Genomic DNA, 16873 nt, shown 5'->3' on the forward strand with positions numbered 1-16873 from the left:
TTAGGCACCATTAAACATGCACCTGTCTTGGGAGTGTGCATATCTGTCTATTTTTGTACCACTGCTATGAATGGAATCTATGCCCTAATGTGAAACCAAGCTAAAGTTAGTGCAAGGCAAAAAGATAATGGTGGCTAAATGGCTGAGGGGATGAATCATTAACATAAAGAGGAGTTACGTAAGGAGGAAAACTATAACAAGTGTATGCCAAGTCTGGAAAGACACTTGCTTCATGAACCAGCTCGGGTTCTATTACTTTGTAATAAAGTCTTTTTGAACTCACAGGCTCCGGTATTTCCACGACACTCTCCTTCCACACTGAGTCCAAACCTACAGTCACTGGGTCCTGATTGTGACAGTGGAGCCCGTTTTGAATTGCAGGATCCAGAGATGGCATCAGTGAAGCTGGAAGACTGCAGTCAAACAGTGGAACTGAATGCCAACATTAAAGATGAAGAAGAGGAGGAGAAGATTGCGAAATCTGTTTCTCATGGTAAGAGCAGGTTCTAAGTGTGTGTTGTTTATTTCAACTTCCCACTGTGCATGAAAAGTTGCGGTAGAACTGTTTCATTATGAACTGTTTCAATGAAAAGGTAGATGTTATTTCATGCTACTGACTAGGGATACACAATATATCGGTGAACATATCAGGTGTCTAGTTTAACGCTGATGTGCAAAACCGATGTCAAAGCTGACGTAAATACCTACCTATATAACGTAATGAACTCACGTAAACTTTTGCGACACAGCATTCCCATCCTAGCCCACCATGTCTGCTGTGTGGATCGAGCAGTTATTTGAAAGAGTAAGAACATTTCAGCTGAGACAACTCGAAGGCAAAATCTGTTAAAGCCAAGAAATGGATATTCGTTGCCCTTGACAATCAACCGTTCTCTGTCGTGCGTGATGTTGGCTTTTGCCGACTGGTCAAGCACCGGTACACACTAATGTAAACTCGCCCCATTCCGTACAAATGTGCGCAACCGCAACATTCAAACGAGGCTGCAAAGAAAACTAATGGGACTGTAGCGACTGTGTTGACTTCAAATTCTGGGGTGTGAACTACGTTTCTATGTAAGCGTTGAAAGACATGGTAATTGCTCCATAGTATTGGAGAAAAGCTGAAAAAACGGACCCTCCGTTACATCGTGACGTGTCATGCCGTAACGAAGAGCATGCATAAAGCAACTATTTGTCTTACAATCTCTCTCCACCAGGTGTAGCACTTCTCTCATCGTTTTAAAAACAAGAAATGGACAGTGACGGGGGTAAGGAGGGGATACCTAGTCATTTTTTGCGTCATCATTGCATGCGATCAGCATTCTCAAAGGCGCTGTTTACTTCTAAGATCACTTTAGCACTGCCCTAAAAACCCTATTCAAATTCGACACAAACCTTCAAATAGGAATGTAAATAAAACATTTATATAAACTCTTTTGTTTTATTGTGTTTTATTGACATTTTAGAGGCGATAAGTTGGACAGATTGAGTGAAAAAAAGCAATTTTCCCACACAACATCTCTCCTTCTCACTATCACGCATTAGTTTTGCTTCCCCACCCGCCATTTAAAAAAAGACCCCACAGGGCTCATTGCCTGCTTGAATTATGCAGAAACAGGCAGCGTTTACGCCATGTAATTGGTAATGTTGGAAAGGGGAGAAATTGTGCTTTACAATGGTGTTGACATTACAGTTGATCTGGAAGTATTACGCTTTTGGGGCGCTAAAATATGGGTAATTGTACGGACCAAGGCGATGTACGAATTTGAATTTCAGTTCATGAAAATAAACAGTTAGCCAGCTACTTAACCCTGTTGCCCAAAGCTTCTGTTATAAGCAGCCAACTAGCTTCATCTGGTTAGTGAGGCTCGACCGGACCGTGTTGTGAAGCTAGCCACAATAAGGATTGGCACAAAAGTGGAATTGGCTGTTTTCAAAATAAAGGTATGTCATTGATAGTGATGCAAATGATTACAAATAGTAGAATTATGCCCTACCTTTACTTTGAAGGCTAACTGCAAATTCCACTATTGTGGCTAATCCTTATTGTTGCTAGTTTCACATAGATGGGTCCAACCACCATTAATCAAATAAGAACCTTCTTATAAATTAGGGCTATTTTAGATAATGATAGCTAGCTATATAGTTAGCTACCTGACTATAGCTACTGAAACAGATTATGTCGGTTTGCGAAGTTTTTGGGGAAGAACATTGTTTGCATCCATGAGTTAGCTAGCTTTTTTTATGACCAGCATCAGAGCATACGTATTGATGAATCGTTGACATATGAAATTCGGGTGATTGTGTAATCAATGTGTAATAACTACGTAAAATTGGTCAACAAGCTTGTTTTTTGACACGCAAAGACCCAAACGGCGTTACATAGAAATCCTGGTTGAGAATGAAACAACGGAACAAATGAACAAGGAAACAGCACAGCAAGTAAGTGAGGAAATAGGTTTTGATTATGTTTTACTGGTAATGGGGACATATGGAAATGCCAACAAAATAACTTTTTGGTGTGTTTGTGTAACCTTTTATTTAACCAGGCAAGTCATTTAATAACAAATTCTTATTTACAATGATGGCCTATCCCGGCCAAACCCGGACGACGCTGGGCCAGTTGTGCGCCGCCCAATCATGGCCGGATGTGATCCAGCCAGGATTTGAACCGGGGACTGTAATGACGCCTCTTGCACTGAGATGCTGTGCCTTAGACTGCTGCGTCCATGTGTGTGTTAACTACTTAACTGTACTAAAATGCATAACAGGCCTCAAAAAAATGTCAATATCGGGTATCGGTAGCTGTTTTTTTTTTTGTCAAGGAAAATATCGGAATGGGCAAACAATGTCATATCGGTGCATCACTACTACTGACACTTGCATGGTTTGACACCAGTATTGCCAGCATTTGTTTTATTTACTGGGCTGTCTGTAGTGTTAAGAGAGGAGACTAAAGAAGTGAAGTCGACAAACTGCCAGTGTTTTAAAGTTCTATGAAATGAGTCTGTGTCATTACTAACCCTTGTGATAGTGAGTGGAGGAAAGGTTGCTGGATTGAATTCCCGAGCTGACAAGGTAAAAATGTTATTCTGCCCCTGAGCAAGGCAGTTAAGCCACTGTTCCCGGGGCACCGAAGACGTGAATGTCGATTATGGCAGCCCCCCCCTCCACCTCTCTGATTCAGAGGGGCTGCATTACTTGCTGTTTGGGGTTTTAGGCTGGGTTTCTGTACAGCACTTTGAGATATCAGCTGATGTAAGAAGGGCTATATAAATATATTTGATTTTGGTTAAATGTGGAAGACACATTTCAGTTGAATGCATTCAGTTGTACAACTGACTAGGTATCCCCTCTCCCATTCAGTTGTACAACTGACTAGGTATCCCCTCTCCCATTCAGTTGTACAACTGACTAGGTATCCCCTCTCCCATTCAGTTGTACAACTGACTAGGTATCCCCTCTCCCATTCAGTTGTACAACTGACTAGGTATCCCCTCTCCCATTCAGTTGTACAACTGACTAGGTATCCCCTCTCCCATTCAGTTGTACAGCTGACTAGGTATCCCCTCTCCCATTCAGTTGTACAACTGACTAGGTATCCCCTCTCCCATTCAGGAAGAATTTAGACCCCTTGACTTTTCCCACGTTTTGTTACGTTACAGCCTCATTCTAAAAAATAATTAGATAAAAGAGATGTTTTATTTTTGTGTGAAACCGAGTGATTGTGATCAACTATTTTACAATTCACATAGCTAGAAGCTTTTGGTTTGTCTGAATAAATGTACATAATTTCCTCAATGTAGTTTTAATAAAGAATACAAGTATTTGAGCTTTCTGAGTTTGTTTAGCATGTTATTGGTTTTGTGTAAAATTCACGAGCTGGTAAAATGGAGCTGTCCACTCTGTCTGCTCCAACAGACTTCAGTGCTGGTGCAGAGAGACCATTTCATGGTCACACTCCAGTTTTGAAGCTTAATGTAATGATCATCAGTTTTCTACATGTGTACTAATAGTCAGACACCTTCAGTTTCTTCTATCTTTATCTATAAATGTTACTATGGTGTGAACGGGAAATACAATTGGTTTTTGATTAAAATAATACAGTGAAGACCAGGTTAACTAAACTTATACTAAATGTTTTTTTGCCATTTATGTGAATTGGGGAAATCTACTTTAGTTTAAGTGCACTTAGTTTGTGTTGACTAATTTTAAAGTGTGTACTTTGATATGAATGAATTAGTGTTTTGTTGTCAATGCTCACTGGAGGAGAGAACCGGCACCTCAAATGTCTACTGTTTGAGCTCATGTTCCTGTCAAGGCTTTGGGTAACTAGTAAAATGGAGTCAGACGCAGGAGAGTTGAGATGCGTGGACAAGGTATTTAATACACGGAAAAACACGGGTATAGAAACAATACAACGGTCCGTGAAATATACCGGTACCACGAATAAACTGCCGTTCATACAAAGCCCGGCAACAAAATACCAGCCATCAGATACGTATGTATGTCCTAACCCAGTCTCGGACCTGCGTCCACCTCCACTATGAACGCCAAATAGATGCACTATTGTAAAGTGACTGTTCCACTGGATGTCATAAGGTGAATGCACCAATTTGTAAGTCGCTCTGGTAAGAGCGTCTGCTAAATGACTTAAATGTAAATGTATGTGTGAAACAGAGGGTTAAATACTGAATCTGTAATGGGGGAATTGAAACCAGGTGTGAAAAAAACTAAGACAAAACAAATGGAAAATGAAAAGTGGATCGGCAATGGCTAGAATACCGGTGACGTTGACTGCCGAGCGCCGCCCGAACAAGAAGAAGGACCGACTTCGGTGGAAGTCATGACAGTACCCCCCCCCCCCCCCTTGAGCCATGCGCCGACACCGGCCTTGGGGATGACCCGGATGGAGACGGTGGAACTCCTGCAGCATCAACGGGTCCAATACGTCCTCCACCGGCACCCAGGATCTCTCCTCCGGACCTTACCCCTCCCACTCCACGAGGTACTGAAGGTCCCTTGCAAGACGCCTCGAGTCCAGTATGGCTCGAACTGCATACGCCGGGTCCCCCTCGATGTCCAAAGGGGCCGGAGGAACCTCCCGCACCTCAGACTCCTGGAGTGGACCAGCCACCACCGGCCTGAGTAGAGGCACATGGAACGAGGGGTTAATATGGTAATCGGGGGGAAGCTGTAACCTGTAACAAACCTTGTTCAGTCTCCTCAGGACTTTGAATGGCCCCCAAACCGCGGGCCCAGCTTCCGGCAGGGCAGGTGGAGGGGCAGGTGGAGGGTCGAGAGCCCCGGTGTGCCGTGGCGGTCTGTGCCAGTCCTCTGACGCCTCCCGGCCCACTGAAGGTGCACATGAGCGGTGTCCCATGTCTCCTCCGAGCGCCTAAACCAGTCGTCCACCGCAGGAGCCTCGATCTGGCACTGATGCCTAGGCGCCAGAACCGGCTGGTACCCCAGTACGCACTGGAAGGGGGAGAGGTTAGTGGATGAGTGGCGGAGCGATTTTTGGGCAATCTCTGGCCAAGGTATGAACGCCGCCCACTCCTCCGGCCGGTCCTGGCAATATGACCGCAGAAACCTACCCACATCCTGGTTCACTCTCTCCACCTGACCGTTACTCTTGGGGTGAAAACCTGAGGTAAGGCTGACCGAGACCCCCAGACGTTCGATGAACGCCCTCCAGACCCTTGATGTGAACTGGGGACCTCGATCAGATACTATGTCCTCAGGCACCCCGTGGTGCCGGAAGACGTGTGTGAACAGGGCCTCCGCAGTCTCTAGGGCCGTAGGGAGACCGGTCGAAGGGAGGAGACGGCAGGACTTAGAAAACCAATCCACAACAGCCAGGATCGTGGTGTTCCCCTGTGAGGGAGGAAGATCTGTTCGGAAGTACACCGACAGGTGCGACCACGGCCGTTGTCGAATGGGTAAGGGTTGTATCTTCCCTCTGGGCAGGTGCCTAGGAGTCTTGCACTGGGCGCACTCTGGGCAGGAGGAAGCATACACCCTCATGTCCTTAGCCAAGGTGGATCACCAGTACTTCTCACTGAGACAACGCACTGTCTGGCCGATAACCGGAATGACCAGAGGAGGGTGACGTGTGGGCCCAATAGATCAAACGGTCACGGACAGCAGACGGAACGTACAGACGCCCAGCTGGACACTCGGGGGAGTGGGCTCTGCACGTAACACCCGCTCGATGTCCGCGTCCAGCTCCCACACTACCGGTGCCACCAGGCAAGAGGCCAGGAGTATGGGAGTGTTATCCATGGACCGCTCGTCTGTGTCATACATCCGGGACAGTGCATCTGCCTTAGCGTTCTAGGAACCTGGTCTGTAGGATAGGGTGAAAACAAAACGGGTAAAGAACATGGCCCACCTTGCCTGGCGAGGGTTCAGTCTCCTCGCCGCCCGGATGTACTCCAGATTGCGGTGGTCAGTCCAGATGAGAAAAGACTGTTTAGCCCTCTCAAGCCAATGTCTCCACGCCTTCAAGGTCTTGACGACAGCCAACAGCTCCCGGTCCCCCACGTCATAGTTTCGCTCCTCCGGGCTGAGCTTCTTCGGAAAGAAGGCACAGGGGCGGCGCTTTGGTGGCATATCTGAGCGCTGAGAGAGCACGGGTCCTTACCCAGTCTCGGACCTGCGTCCACCTCCACTATGAACGCCAAATAGGGATCCGGATGCGCCAGCACGGGAGCCGAGGTAAACAGCCGTGACCAAAAGCCCTGTCCGCCTCAGCCGACCACTGCAAACGCAGTGGTCCCCCCTTCAGCAGTGAGGTAATGGCAGCTGCTACCTCACCAAAGCCCCGGATAAACCTCCGGTAGTAGTTGGCAAACCCTAGAAACCGCTGCACTTTCTTTACCGTGGTGGGAGTCGGCCAATTACGCACAGCTGAAATGCGGTCACTCTCCATCTCCACCCCTGATGTGGAAATGCGATACCCTAGGAAGGAGACGGCCTGCTGGAAGGAGGCATTTCTCAGCCTTGACGTACAGGTCATGCTCCAACAGTCGTACAAGTACCCTGCGCACCAAGGACACATACTTGGCGCGTGTAGAGGAGTAAATCAGAATGTCATCGATATACACCACTACACCCTGCCCGTGCAGGTTCCTGAAAATCTCGTCTACAAAGGATTGGAAGACTGATGGAGCATTAATCAACCCGTATGGCATGACAAGGTACTCATAATGGCCTGATGTGGTACTAAACGCCGTCTTCCACTCTTCTCCCTCCCGGATACGCACCAGGTTGTAAGCGCTCCTGAGATCCAATTTTGTGAAGAAGTGTTCCCTGTGCATTGACTCGATCCCACTGGCTATGAGAGGCAGCAAAATAGCCCGGCAACAAAATACCAGCCATCAGATACAGCCATCAACATAGAACTAACACGCACACATACATGTGGGAAACAGAGGGTTAAATACTGAACATGTAATGGATCGGCGATGACTAGAAGACCGGTGACGTCCACCGCCGAGCGTCGCCCAAACAAGGAGAAGGATCGACTTTGGCGGAAGTCGTGGCAGTTCCTCTTATAGAATATTAGCTCAACCGTATTGTGGAGCTCCTGTGCCTGAATATAAACAGCACCGGCACCCATTTCAGTCCAAGTCAAGCACTGAATTAGATAATTGAACATATAATATATTTTTAGAGAATAAAGAAAGTGCCAGAACTGTGAAGACAATAACATTTGTTTCTGTTTCTCATTGTTACTACAGGACTAGAATTAAGTCTGAGGCCGGTAACATCAACAGTAACGACAAACCCAGCCTGCCTCTCTCCTTCCACACTGAGTCCAAACCCACAGTCACTGGGTCCTGATTGTGACAGTGGAGCCCAGTTTGCGCTGCAGGATCCAGAGATGGCATCAGTGAAGGTGGAAGACTACAGTCAAACACTGGAGCTGAATGTCAACATTAAAGATGAAGAAGAGGAGAAGATTGGGAAATCTGTTAATCATGGTAAGAGCAGGTTCTGTCTAACTAAGTCTGTTGTTCATTCCAACTTCCCACTGTGTATGAAAAGTTGCAGTAGAGCTGTTTCATGATGAACTGTTTCAATGAGAAGGTAGATGTTATTTCATGCTACTGAGATGTGCATGGTTTGACACCAGTATTGCCAGCATTTGTTTTATTAACTGAGCTATCTGGAGTGATCAGAGAGTAGACTAAAGAAGTGAAGTAGACCAACTGCCAGTGTTTTAAAGTTCTATGAAGTGAGTCTGTGTAGTTACTAACCCTTGTTATAGTGAGTAGAGGATGACAAGCCCCTTTTTTTAGCTTTCATCTCTTACCCACTTTTAGAATAGTTTTATTCCCCTGTATTGTACAGCCTACTGATATAAATACATATGTCACCTGGTACAGACAGAAGAGGACCGGCCACCCCTTTGAGCCTGGTTCCTCTCTGTTTCCTCCAAGGTTCCTGCTTTCTAGGGAGTTTTTCGTGGCCATTGTGCTTCTACATCTGCATTGCTTGCTCTTTGGGGATTTCGGGTTGGTTTCTGTAAAGAACTTTGTTACAACTTCTGTAAAAAGAGCTTCATAAAATAAATTTGATTGACATGTATATCACACCAATTGACTGGTTGTTCTGATATTGTTCACACAGGAGACCATGTTGAGACATTCTCTACATCCAGAGAGCATCAACAGGAAGATCACATAGCAAAGAGGTCTCACCACTGCACACATTGTGAGGAGATTTTCCCATTTCTATCAAAGCTAAAAATACACCTAAAAATACACACAGGAGAAAAGCTTTACTCCTGCTCTGAATGTGGAAAATGCTTCAAAACATCAACATCACTAAAACTTCATCAGAGAACACACACAGGAGAAAAGCTTTACTCCTGCTCTGAATGTGGAAAATGCTTCAAAACATCAACATCACTAAAACTTCATCAGAGAACACACAAAGGAGAGAAGCCTTACTCCTGCTCTGAATGTGGGGCGCGTTTCTCTCATCGGGATACCTTAAAACAACATGAACATATACACACAGGGAAGAAGCCTTACTCCTGCTCTGACTGCGGGGCGAGTTTCTCTCATCGGAACACCTTAAAACAACATGAACGTATACACACAGGAGAGAAGCCTTACTCCTGCTCTGACTGTGGAAGGAGTTTCTCTCAACTGTGCCACCTAAAAAGACATGAGCGTTTACATGCAGGAGAGAAGCCTTACTCCTGCTCTGACTGTGGATCGAGATTTTCTCAACGGGGCACCTTAAAACACCATGAACGTATACACAAAGGAGAGAAGCCTTACTCCTGCTCTGACTGTGGGGCGAGTTTCTCTCGGCTGGGCACTTTAAAAAAACACGAACGTATACACACAGGAGAGAAGCCTTACTTCTGCTCTGACTGTGGAAAGAGTTTCTCTCAACTGGGTACCTTAAAACAACATGAACGTATACACACAGGAGAGAAGCCTTACTCCTGCTCTTACTGTGGAAAGAGTTTCTCGCGACCGTGCACCTTACAAAAACATGAACGTATACACACGGGAGAGAAGCCTTACTCCTGCTATGACTGTGGGGCGAGTTTCTCTCGTCCAGACACCTTAAAACAACATGATTGTATACACACAGGAGAGAAGCCTTACTCCTGCTCTGACTGTGTAAAATGCTTCAAAACATCAACTGAACTTAAAGTTCACCAGAGAACACACACAGGAGAGAAGCCTTACTCCTGCTCTGACTGTGGAAAGAATTTCTCTCACCTGGGCAACTTAAAACAACATGAACACATACACACAGGAGAGAAGACTTACTTCTGCCATGACTGTGGAAAGAGTTTCCATCAACTGGGTACCTTAAAACAACATGAACGTATACACACAGGAGAGAAGCCTTACTCCTGCTCTGACTGTGTAAAATGCTTCAAAACATCAACTGACCTAAAAGTTCACCAGAGAACACACACAGGAGAGAAGCCTTACTTCTGCCCTGACTGTGGAAAGAGTTTCTCTCGGCTGGGCACCTTAAAACAACATGAACGTATACACAAAGGAGAGAAGCCTTACTCCTGACTCTGGGGCAAGTTTCTCTCGTCCGGACACCTAAAATGATCTGAACATATACACACACTGGAGAGAAGCCTTACTCCTGCTCCGACTGTGGAAAGTGTTTCTCTTGAATGTGCCATTTAAAAAGACACCAAAGGTAACACGAGAGGAGCCTTACCACTGACTGTAGAAAATGTTAAAACACCAGCTGAGCTTAAAGATCATTAGAGAAAAGACAAAGGAGAGAAGCCTTATTTCGGCTCTCAATGTGGCAAGAGTTTTTCCCAATTGGGCAATGTAAAAACACCAACGGATACACACTTGAGAGAAGCCTTATCACTGCACTGACTGTGAGAAGAGGTTCTACAGATTGGGTCATTTAAAAAGACACAAATGTATACATAAAGGACAGGCCTCATCAGTTCTCTCAGACCAGCTAAGATTAGACACTCTACTTAATTCTCATGTCATTAAATAATTGGCAACGTTGAATTGGATCAAATGAAGAAAGTGTAGAACACTATTGTAATCCTATAGTTTCTCACTGTGAGAGAACAATGCAGAGGAAAGGGAGCGTTATAGAATGTTAGTCTCTCTTTACTGATCAGTGTGCACCTTGTCAGTTTTGGTGTGAGAGAGAATAAAGTAGACGGCACACGTCAAACGTTTGATTTATGACCCTATGTCCGGATGATGTGTGCATTCCCATATTTGGGCATCCGGTAAGGACATCCTGGTGGGAAGTGATCACGTGGTTATGCCCATATATGTTTATCCTGTTCCTGTTCTCACGCCTTAGAGTGAGTGCGACAATATGTATATAATGACTTTGAAGTTGTCATGATGATTGATGTCTGGTGACCTCTTTGAACTGGGGGGATGAACATTTCAAAGAGTTTGACTCCCCACCCCCTGTTTTATTGACCTTAGGGTTGTTGTCTATGAAACACGAATGTCCTGGGGTATTGGGGTTGGCAGACACCTTATAAATAAAGCCCAGAACAAGACATGTGTCCCCAGAACACGAAACAAGATTTTTTAAATCAATATGGATTTTGTGATCAGTGGCAAAGCTGTGATGACTGTAACAACGGAAGCAGGACCTCGGTTGAAACATCGAGAAAGGGCCAAGTATCAAGCCACAATATATGATGCGCCAAAAAAGTGGTTTCTATGTGTGTATAGAACCCAAATACCGCCCGCAACTACGCTGAAAGATCAAGTGCTGATGTTTAATGGACATCAATCGGGGTATCAGTTTAATTACCTGGCCTGTAGAGTGAACCTCTATACGGTAGCGCGGTTGCGTTAACCACGCACTGATACCCAAAGGACTGGTTCAACAATAAAAGGAGTGCCCTTAAAGCCTCCAGTTCTTCATTTCATCATACACCATGGATATTCATACAACATACCAGGACTCCGATACGACATGGGGGCCAGACCCTAAGGACTTTATGCCTCTCAGCCCGGCTTTCTACTCCCCCCTGGCGAGACCCACGAAACCCCCTTCATATACACAGCCTGAGGACGTGTTTGATGGGGTGGTCAGTACTATTTTTGTGGACACCATCAAGGCCTCTGTAGCCACACTTTTAGACGTGGTGATTGGAGAATATATCAGAGAGAAATGCATCGGTTGTGAGATCAATCACCCCAGCAAGCGCCGTATATGACCCGCCAAGATACTACTTCTTCAACCAATTTGAGGAGCTGGTGAAAAGACTGGTCCTGCAGGTTTATACCATCGCTGGTCAGAGCCCTGGAGTCTATGGGTCTTGTGCCATCTATCCCCAGAGTTTACTTGGTAACCACGGCATTCCTACATGAACTGAAGCAGGCAATCTACATCCACGATAAACTCAAAGAAATCCGACACACCCTGTTGGATGACAATAAATACCGGGAAGCTGTGGTGGCTGATGTGATGACTTTCTGGCTCAATAAACCCCAAGAGACCGAGTGACATTTTGTTATTTAGATGTAATGCAATGGGCAATTATGTGTATACGATGTTAGAGATAATAAATAAATGTCTTCTTTTGAGAGAACTTACAAATGTTATGCATCAGATTATTGAAAATAAAGTGAACGATGTATCATTCTACACAACACACAATGCCTGGGTTAATGTAGAGCGTGTGCTGAAAATGGAACAAATCATGAATCATGTTGTGGATGATTCTGAAGAACTAGAAACAACTTTGTCTAAGATTTTACTTTATTTGTTTGAAACACCATTTAATTGTAACGTGTATCATATTTGTTGTTTATATGCTTATATATCGGACATGTGTGTTTTAAAAGTTCAGCGACACAAGTCTAAATCAAAACCAAATATACAGGGTGTTGCATGCTGTGATCGTTGAGAAAACTGGGACATGTATCCTGCAAAGAATCCTGAATTGTCTGTATACGTAATACTTGATGCATGAATAAAATAAAAATTCTATAATGAAAATGAAATGTTGTCGTTATTTGAAAGTGGCTCATTAACGTTATTGTACCTCAGAGAGGCAAGAAGGATGGCGGAGCAGATGTTGAAAAACATTTATTATAATCCCTCTAACCCCGGGTCTTATGGGGGTAAGGAACATTTACAGAGAGCTATAGCCGAAGAAACAGGTAGCCGGTTAAGTGATTCTAAAGTGAATGAGTGGTTATCAGAGCAGGATGCATATACTCTCCATAAACATAAATAAGGCCTGTCGTGGTTCCAGGGGTTCTAGTGTGTCGTAGCTGGAAAGGAAGGCTTGAACATGAGGATCAGACTTTTTGAGGGCTGTCCATTCGTGCTCCCACAAAACCACAACTTTTAACCTGAAAGTAGCCTGGAAAGAATCCAATTTCTTTTGAAACTCTTGATACATTTCCACAAAAATCTTTTGGGTTAGGACACACATGGCCGGGGGCACAAAGCAAGATTTACAACCGTGGAAGAAACAACCGTTGTACTCATACGATAGGTTTTCATGCACGCCGATGCAATAGTTGTACAACTCCAGGGGTCAATGCCTGCATCTTTGATTACCTCTTCTCTGAATCTGAGGCATCCTTCACCAAGTATAACCACATCATTGTCACAGTATGATTCCATCTCTTTATGGAAATCAAAGGGGCCATGTCTTACTGTCTCGTACCATGTCATGAATCTCTCACGCTCTTTGGGAGACATTTGATCACACCCGTACATTTCGGGGCAGGGATAAGATCCAATATAATGTAGATTCTCCTCAGATGTGAAGAAGTGCGGGGAACCAGCCTTTCACAGAGTTTTCAAAACCCAAGGCCTTTGGCATTTGAGCCAATCTCATGGGTAAGAAGCTTAAACTGTCAATCTATCTCTGGTTGAAGGCGGGGTCTACAAAACACAAGATTTTACTACCTTGAGCTATGACACTGGGTGCAACGCCTTGCTGTATCAAGGGGTTCAGAAGAAGGTCATAGGCTCGAGCATTGTGTGCTATAAACGTGAAGTTTCTGTATTGGGGTTTTCTAAAGTGTTTTAGAAAGAACAGTGCACAATTGGGTCCCTCGGCCGACCACTTTTCACCCTTGAAAGTCATGGTCGATACAAAAATAGGCAAATGAACCCCTGATTGCTGATTTATCTCAAAATCATATGACACTTTATTTCTCTGAATGTTCAACTTCAGCCACGGGCTGATTATAACACTTGTGTTGCACTTCTTGAACCACTTCAGTGTCTCTGCTTTTCAAAGGCCCTTTACAGATTGAGCAATGTATGATTCCACACACATGCGGTTTAGGGCTATCTATATTAAGGTTGTAATTACAATGGCATTTTGGGCATTTCTTGTTAATGTCACAACTGCTTACAGATTTACAGGCCTTGGGGTGCCATGTTTCAATTTTGTGTTTTTCGTAACAGTAGGTCGAACGACATGTGCGGTGGCAATCCTCACAGGGTGTCAAGTGTAAGGGTTGCATAGGACAATTTTTATCCAGACATACTGAACAGTTATAATGGCACAAGTGCCCCCCCCATTCGGGTGTAGACGGTATGGCAGGATGGACACACATATGGTGCGCCTAAAAACGCTGTGATGTTAGTAACGGCATAGTAATGTTCGTTTTGCACATAAAAGTACAGAGTCTGAGGGTGAGGTTGGGGGTTGTTTTGGAATTTCAAGAGAGCTGCATTAGCTCTACTGTGGTACAAAACCACAATCTTGATATCACAATCTAGAAAGTTTTCAAATTTGAGTATGTCAGAGAAAGCCACAGCATCCCGGATACCGTTGTAACGCCGCTAGATCAGTACATCCCGTGTTGAGTAAATGGGACAGACCTATTGCAAAGCATAGCTTATTACCGGGATTGTGAACGTTTGAGGTAGACCCTTTTATTGCTGATGATTTCTGACTGCATTATGCTATCTAGCTTCCTTCTCTGCCCACCACCACCCTGGGGTTGACCTATTATTTGCACTACAAGCTCGAGGGTCCTATCGGCTATGACGGATACATTTGACTGAACAAGTCGTTCTAGCAGGGCGATAAATTGTTCAAGATCTGCTTCGCCATTGGTCAAAATAAGAGATACCGTGTTATACAGGCAATCTCCACAAATTTCCAACTGTAAGACATCACGTGGTTCGCCATAATCTCTAGCCCTTTCTAACAGTTCATTCAGAGTGTCCAATATCATTATGTAAAACACAGCATAGTCAAGATTCTGATTCACCCATGCGAAATTGAAAAACTGTCGAATCTCTGTATTGTTGAATTGATTTCGGTACACAACACGAACACTTCTATCCATACCGTTTCCATCCTGAATTATTAGACAATTTTCTGCAATTCCTCAAAAACATCGTATTGCGTTTCAGACTCTTCGGACATGGGTGTTAATGTCTGGTTTTGAGGGGTGTGTGTTGCAGAATTAGATCTCAGGCTCTCTTCATCTGGGTAATTAGCGATATGGGGGCTTCGGGAATCTGTGATAACAGGTTTTCGTCGGACGGCGCTGACTCATTCATACGATTAATAATTTCTATGAGTTCGGCTGGAATCTGTGATAATATGCTTTCATCTATCGGTATTATGTCTGTTTACCCCCGCCTCTTTCATATGGTTAATTATAGCTTGGAATTCTGGCGGTATCTGGGATAAGAGGTTTTCAACTGTCTCGCCTAGGTCTGTTTGGTCAGCCATATGGATAATTAATGATGTGTGTTCTTGGGTTATTCTGGAAGGATCCGTGTAACATATATGCTTTTAACGCCTGTATTTGCGTTTTTTAATCGGATTGCTGTTTAACATACGTGGAATTGCTCTATGCCAGAAGGATATATCCTGACGGTATTGGCGCTCTAGTAAAACACCCAGGCGTCTGTGTAGCAAAACCTTTCGGGATTTTAGAGCCCTGGAAAAGGCTGTGAAAAACCTAGCTTGTTCTATTTCAGATCCGTCTGTTGTCACCACAGAATTGGCAGAATCAAGAAGGTTGGCCGCATCCCATAATAACCGGTCGTCTGCCTCGGAAATGTCATTTATAAGGTTTAAATCCTCCGTTTTGGTTGTTTCATTGGGAATGTTCGGTGAGCCGGGATCCTCCTCGCGCTTAAGATGTGTGAGGTATTCGGTGCCATTATACGCCGGGGAGGAGTCTGAAAGAAAATAATACATACAAAATAGGTTATTAAACATAAAAATATGTCAGGTAAAAATGTCAAACACATTTCAGGTGTAATACTATATATTAACAATACATAATTACATTACCTCTGTTCTGACCGAATCCGGGGGGGGGGCTTGACTTTTGTCACCAAGAATTCCCGATTCTGCCAGGCCTGTCTCGTTGGAGCCTGACAAAACATTATTTGTCCTTGTTTTAACATATTCAAGGCTAAAAATGTATAAATAATAATAATTATATATATATATATATAATGGTTTCATACCGTGTCCATGGAGCGCCGTCTCGTAAATTCCCTGTCCTGTCGTACTTTTCCGGAGGGGTTGATTCTGAGCAATGTATTTGCGCCGGAGTTGTGCGTTGTTTGCTTGGGTTAGGAATATGGAGCGAGCTGGTGGAGGTTCCCAGGGGAGTTGACCGGACGTTTAAATCCTCTGTTCTCGGTGTGTTTGAAAAAACGTTCGTACAGAACGGGAGAATTGCATCTGTGTCATCGGATCTGTCATCTGCTCTTCCGAAGCCGTTCAGGGTCCACATGGACCCCGTTATTCTTCTTGGCTGTATGTGTCAGCTGTAAACACAAAAATAGCTTTTAATATAGGGTGCACACGTTTTTGTTTTGAATGTATAAATATTCTTGTGTATGTGATTATTGGATTTACGTCTACAATAATGTGACGGGGTTTGGCTGCATGCGATTTGCTCCTGAGAATCGCCGTCTAACGCTGTCTGTTCCAGATCATTTATCCCTCTGAGCAGCTGCGTAAATGTTGGAGACCCTACAAACTTTAGATAATATTAACGTTAGATAATATTAACATTTTATATGATAAGAATACGTGCATTGACCCACATTTAAAACACATATAACTCCATGTTTAATATTACAATAACATCCTTCATGTTCAAACAATTCCACGCATCCAAATCTAATATATATATTTTCATTAACTCACCTTCAGAAAGCTCCATTAGGACGGATTCACAGATGATCCTTTTAAATGTTCAGTCCGATAACTATTCGGGGTTGCTGGCCTGTGGGTTTGTAGCTGCGCTAAAGCGGTGCGAACATAGTGGATCGGACACTCGCTCCTCGGTCTTGTCTCAAAAGGAGAGATACTACGGAATGCATTTACAGGGCATGGGGGGTGACGTTTTTTCGGGCGATATCCTGTTTG

At 44.3% G+C, this 16873-nt stretch overlaps 1 protein-coding gene and 1 long non-coding RNA gene across 2 annotated transcripts; one reads left to right on the forward strand and one right to left on the reverse strand.

The window, feature by feature from the left end:
- The first annotated feature begins 431 nt into the window (after window positions 1–431).
- LOC124021010 (zinc finger protein 501-like) lies at window positions 432–12495 on the forward strand. The gene is made up of 3 exons (XM_046336323.1): window positions 432–493; window positions 7746–7988; window positions 8638–12495. Exons 2-3 carry the CDS (start codon window positions 7889–7891, stop codon window positions 10056–10058), a joined length of 1521 nt encoding a protein of 506 aa, XP_046192279.1. The 5' UTR covers window positions 432–493; window positions 7746–7888; the 3' UTR covers window positions 10059–12495.
- On the reverse strand, window positions 12278–16247 carry LOC124021012. The gene is made up of 3 exons (XR_006836178.1): window positions 15961–16247; window positions 15782–15864; window positions 12278–15666 (listed from the first exon to the last, which is right to left on the reverse strand). It is a non-coding gene; the product is annotated as an uncharacterized LOC124021012 (long non-coding RNA).
- Window positions 16248–16873: the final 626 nt, after the last annotated feature.

This window comes from Oncorhynchus gorbuscha, unplaced genomic scaffold (assembly GCF_021184085.1).
Source record: "Oncorhynchus gorbuscha isolate QuinsamMale2020 ecotype Even-year unplaced genomic scaffold, OgorEven_v1.0 Un_scaffold_1021, whole genome shotgun sequence".
Lineage (NCBI taxonomy): Eukaryota > Metazoa > Chordata > Actinopteri > Salmoniformes > Salmonidae > Oncorhynchus > Oncorhynchus gorbuscha.